Raw genomic sequence first — 4,573 nt, forward strand, 5'->3', positions numbered from 1 at the left:
TCAAGACCTACAATAAAATGGCAGGTAAAAACTATTCCATAAGATATTTCAGTTTTATCTTCAATACCGATAGGATTCTTGAAAGAATATTTACAACAAGTTCGATTTGTTTACACAAAAAATGAGAAATACTGTGCATGTTAACGGACTCACGCATTGTTCATGATATTTGTATCTCACTGCATTGTAATTTCTCGAATCAAGAGTATCAACCAATTTAAATATGCTACTACGAATTAAGCCAGTGTATAGTATAGCGATTTCCCAGGAAATACTCTATATTTTTGTTACGTATTTGTATTGTTGGAAAACATTTTGTTTCGTTAGTTTTAGATACATAGCTTAATAATTACAAAAACAATGTACATCTAAAACGTTTGCTTCTGTGTCGATTACAGCAAATATGTTTCTATGTTATCATGTTTTAGATAGCAAACGTTTTCACGGTATACAAAATATAAAAGTGAAAGTTAAGGTATGTGAGGTCTATAGTAAAAACGGTATAATTTTCTAGTTATTTGAAACAACAATTTTATCTCAAACATATACAATGTATTAGAATGTATAAGTCGTTCCCAATTTTCAGATTTTGTACAGTTTATGCATAACAAAACAAAACACATTTCGGGTTCCTAGAAAGTTGGAAGATAGCTCATATAATTTGCTTTCTGAAAATAAATAATAAAAAAATGGATCACCGAACCAGTTTTCTTGCTATGGAAACAAAAAAGGGAAATTTACTGAAAATTTCTGTCTTAAATTAAAATCGTCAGAGGTGCCTCTTATAAGGCTAAGTTCAAAAACGTGTGAATCAAACAATAAATAACCTGTATCTGTGACAATAGTTTTGGTAATACGATAAAGTACATAGGCCTTCTTGTAAATGAAAAGACTTGCACATGATTTGGATTCATGTCTCAAAATTTAAATATTTAAGATTGAAGATTTAGACCAAATGTGTTCTGTTATTTTACAGTCTAACATAGCAGAATACACTCAATTCACCTTTGAAACGAGGATCATGCCCATATCTGGTATCAATTCGAATTAAAAAAAACAGGCGAAAGATACCAAAGGGACATTCGACCTCATCAGACAAATTTAAACTTAAAACGCCATGGCTGAAAAAGAAAAATAACAACAGTCAAACAGCAGTACACTAAACATAAAAAACTAAAGATTGAGCAACACGCACCCCATCAAAAACTTGGGGTGATCTCTCTCTGGTGTTTCTGGAAGGAAATGTAGATCCTGCTTTACATGTGGCACCCGTCGTGTTGCTCATATTAGTACAAAAACAGTATTAAGTCTAATTCGGTGGGTAACATTCGGGAGAAAGGTACTACAATAGGAACATATCCGCTGTCGTCTGTATGAAACGGCTATTCCAAAACGTTCAACTAACTGTTCATGGCATCTGTAAAATTTACGAAGGGATGACTTCAACTTCAAGACTGGAAACTCTTGGTTAAATACCTTCATTATAAGGAGCAAACCTCTATCAAGGAAATCATGATATGAAATAAAAGCCCTCGAATATCGTATCAAATGAGAGATATACACTCCGTATGCAGGCGTTTTCAGAATGTTTCCTCCATGGAAATGGAAAGGTCACATTTGAGAAGCTGTAATCAGAACACCATCTATATAGCGGGAAGTAAAGTTAAAGGACACCGGAACAAGGAACAAGTCGGAGAGAAGAGGAGCACAGTTGGTTTCCATGGAAAGACAGATTGTGTGTTGAAAAACACGTCCTCCAAACGTAACAAATATGTTGTCAATCAAGAAATCAAGAATTTTGACAATGTCATATTTAGAGATTTTTTGTTTGAATCAAAGTAATTTTTTTTAAAAGTATCATTTATCCCTCCCTAACACGAGATACTTGTATCTACGTTGGTTATTCCTTTTGATGAAAGCAGGACCAACTCTTTCAATTTGTCTTTTAGTTTGGACAGGGAATACTCGTGTAAAGTGTTAAAAAGTCAAATGTTTTAATACTATTGCAAGATGAAAGAGTAGTAGATTTTATGTACTCTAAACGATCTTTGGAGTTATTTAGTATCTACATCTGATTCACGGCAACTCTATAATAGTTAGTTTCACAATAACTTTGAAGTCTGGCTTTGATTACTGATAAAATTAATATTAAATAAATAAATGAATAATACTAGTTCACACTTACACATTGGTTACAACAGACTTTGTTTATCTTTTAAATTAACTATACTTACAGACTCAATCACACGTCAAGATGAATCAATATCCCTGTATCGGTACCTTTATCGGCATATTGTTGGAACTGAGGAGCACGTGAAAACGTTAAGAATGTTGAACACTGTCAGAGACAATTTGTCATACGACAACGACATGGCAACAATCACCAGCGGAAGTCGAGGGGAGGGAATCGAGATGAAAGGAAGTGATCTAGATGTTATGCGACCCATCAGATATATTGAGGTGTGTGAAAACACGAACATTCGTGTAGATCCTGATAAAACATATTTTACCATTGTAACAGAAGATACGCAGCCAGGTTTCACTCAATTACGTTTAGCGTACATTGGTCATGGTAAATCTTTGAAAATCCTTGAACAGTGTGACATGATAGGAGATGAATATTACTTTTCAAACTCTAAATTCAAATACCAGTTTTCAGGTAATCTTTGGTCAAATATGCATGGACCGTGTTTATCCGACAAAGCAGGATTATATGACATGGCATACTGTTTACATAGTAAATCATGGGTGACACAGGCTAAACAATGGATAACAAGACCAAATAACTCATGGCCAGGATACGATGTTAAACAGGCTATTTTTAAGCATGGAGTTCTTTTTGTTCCAATAGGATCCATGAAAGAAGACCTAGGAGACCTAGAATGGCGAATTTCTTTTTCCGTTGGAGAAAAACTGCTGATGTACACATTTACACATACGCAACTGCTATGTTATGCTCTCATGAAAATTATGTTAAAGGATGTGATAAACCCGTTATTATTAAAAATTGACAAAGATTGTGAAGAATTAGTGTGTTCATACTTCTTGAAAACTATTGTATTCTGGATATCTGAAGAATTACCACCATCAATATGGAAGGCGGAAAGACTGATATCTTGCTTCATGAGATGTTTCAACAGACTAACATACTGTGTTGAGTACTCCATTTGTCCGCATTTCTTTGTGCCCGATAACAATTTGTTTGGAAATAAAATAAAAGGACTTTCACAGAAAATAATTCTAGATCAGTTGCGTAGTCTAAAATGTTGTGATTGGCAATGTATCTTATTGTCAAACCAATTAAAGAATTTCCATAATTTTCAATTTCACTTTAGTAGAGAACTAACTTATTCACAAGTCGACTCTGTTAAAAAATTATTGTTTTCAATGATTCAAACTGCAGATGGTGTACTTCTGACTTGTAATTTTGAGAAAGGAATACACAGAATTTTCTCGTCAAAAAGTTCTAAGATTAAATATCTATACTCATATTATTTGTCTAAATTTTGTTACAAAAGTAAACATTTTGTTCAATTCAATGACAAATCCGGCAATAAAAATATGTATAGACAGTACAATGCCTGTGTCAGTACTCTCCTCCGGGGAATGGGACATGATGCCGTGTCTGGATGGTTGATGTTAGCTTCGTTTTTCTACAGAACTAACCAGTACGACAAAGCTCTTAATATCATCGAGCATTCTCTATTGAAATGTTCGCCGGAAAAACTTTTCCAATACAAACATTTGTCACGTGTTCATAGTGAATTTCTCAGTTTGCATTTGTTTAAGAAAATGAATATTGTTAAATTGTGGAAATGTCTTATATTAGATTATGTGATATTTGCTAAGAACTCTGAAATTATAGCCACCGAATTGCAAATCGATGTAAAAAAGACAGAATACCTGATACCACCAGTACAATTTGCTTATTTTCTGCGTTTCCTATGTCATTATAATTTTCATAATACGACAAAATTACTGGAGTCTATTCGAAATTTACAACGAACAATACAGGACGACTATTTCTTATCACTTAACATTGAGCGGGCAGCATGCTACAACATGTTAGGGGTATCTTTTGAAATGACAGGAGACATGGATTCAGCGAGACTAGGATTTATCAACTCAATAGTAAATGATCCGGATGAATACTGTAATGCTGCGTTTCAGAGATTGTCATTGATATGGTGAAGGCATTACTATTGGTTTATTGAAATACAGACTCTACTGATTGTCAGACTTAGCTCTTACATTTCTTGTTTTATTTCAGCTTTATTTGTAGTTATGTATTTCTTTGGATTAACTTAATAATTTTTATGTTGGTATTCTTTTAAAACATTCAGATATGTTATGCTGTTCTATCACTGTCAAAAGTTGGGGGAGGGTGCGCCCTAGCAAAAACCTCACAAGTGCATGTTCCAAGTCATAAGCTTGTATTTCAGTGGTCTTTTGTTCCTCTATGCCATATGTGTTACTCGTTTATTTCTGTCAAGTTTTTTTGTTTTTCTGTTGGCTTAATTAAAGAGATTTGCTCAATCTAAATCTTGCAATATGTGTACATGTGCTAGCATAT

The 4,573-nt window shown here is 33.7% G+C and overlaps 1 protein-coding gene across 1 annotated transcript; it reads left to right on the top strand.

Annotated features, from left to right (window-relative positions):
* The first annotated feature begins 2,239 nt into the window (after positions 1-2,239).
* Positions 2,240-4,315, top strand: LOC127715433 (uncharacterized). The gene has a single exon (XM_052221476.1). The coding sequence runs from the start codon at positions 2,329-2,331 to the stop codon at positions 4,189-4,191; it is 1,863 nt and encodes a 620-aa protein (XP_052077436.1). The 5' UTR covers positions 2,240-2,328; the 3' UTR covers positions 4,192-4,315.
* The last annotated feature ends 258 nt before the right edge of the window (positions 4,316-4,573 follow it).

The sequence above is a fragment of the Mytilus californianus genome, unplaced genomic scaffold, assembly GCF_021869535.1.
Source record: "Mytilus californianus isolate M0D057914Y unplaced genomic scaffold, xbMytCali1.0.p SCAF_9, whole genome shotgun sequence".
In the NCBI taxonomy this organism is placed as follows: domain Eukaryota; kingdom Metazoa; phylum Mollusca; class Bivalvia; order Mytilida; family Mytilidae; genus Mytilus; species Mytilus californianus.

Bases quoted from the DNA above. Each gene is read 5' to 3' on its own strand.
- LOC127715433 (XM_052221476.1), top strand. From the start codon at position 2,329: ATGTTGAACACTGTCAGAGACAATTTGTCATACGACAACGACATGGCA.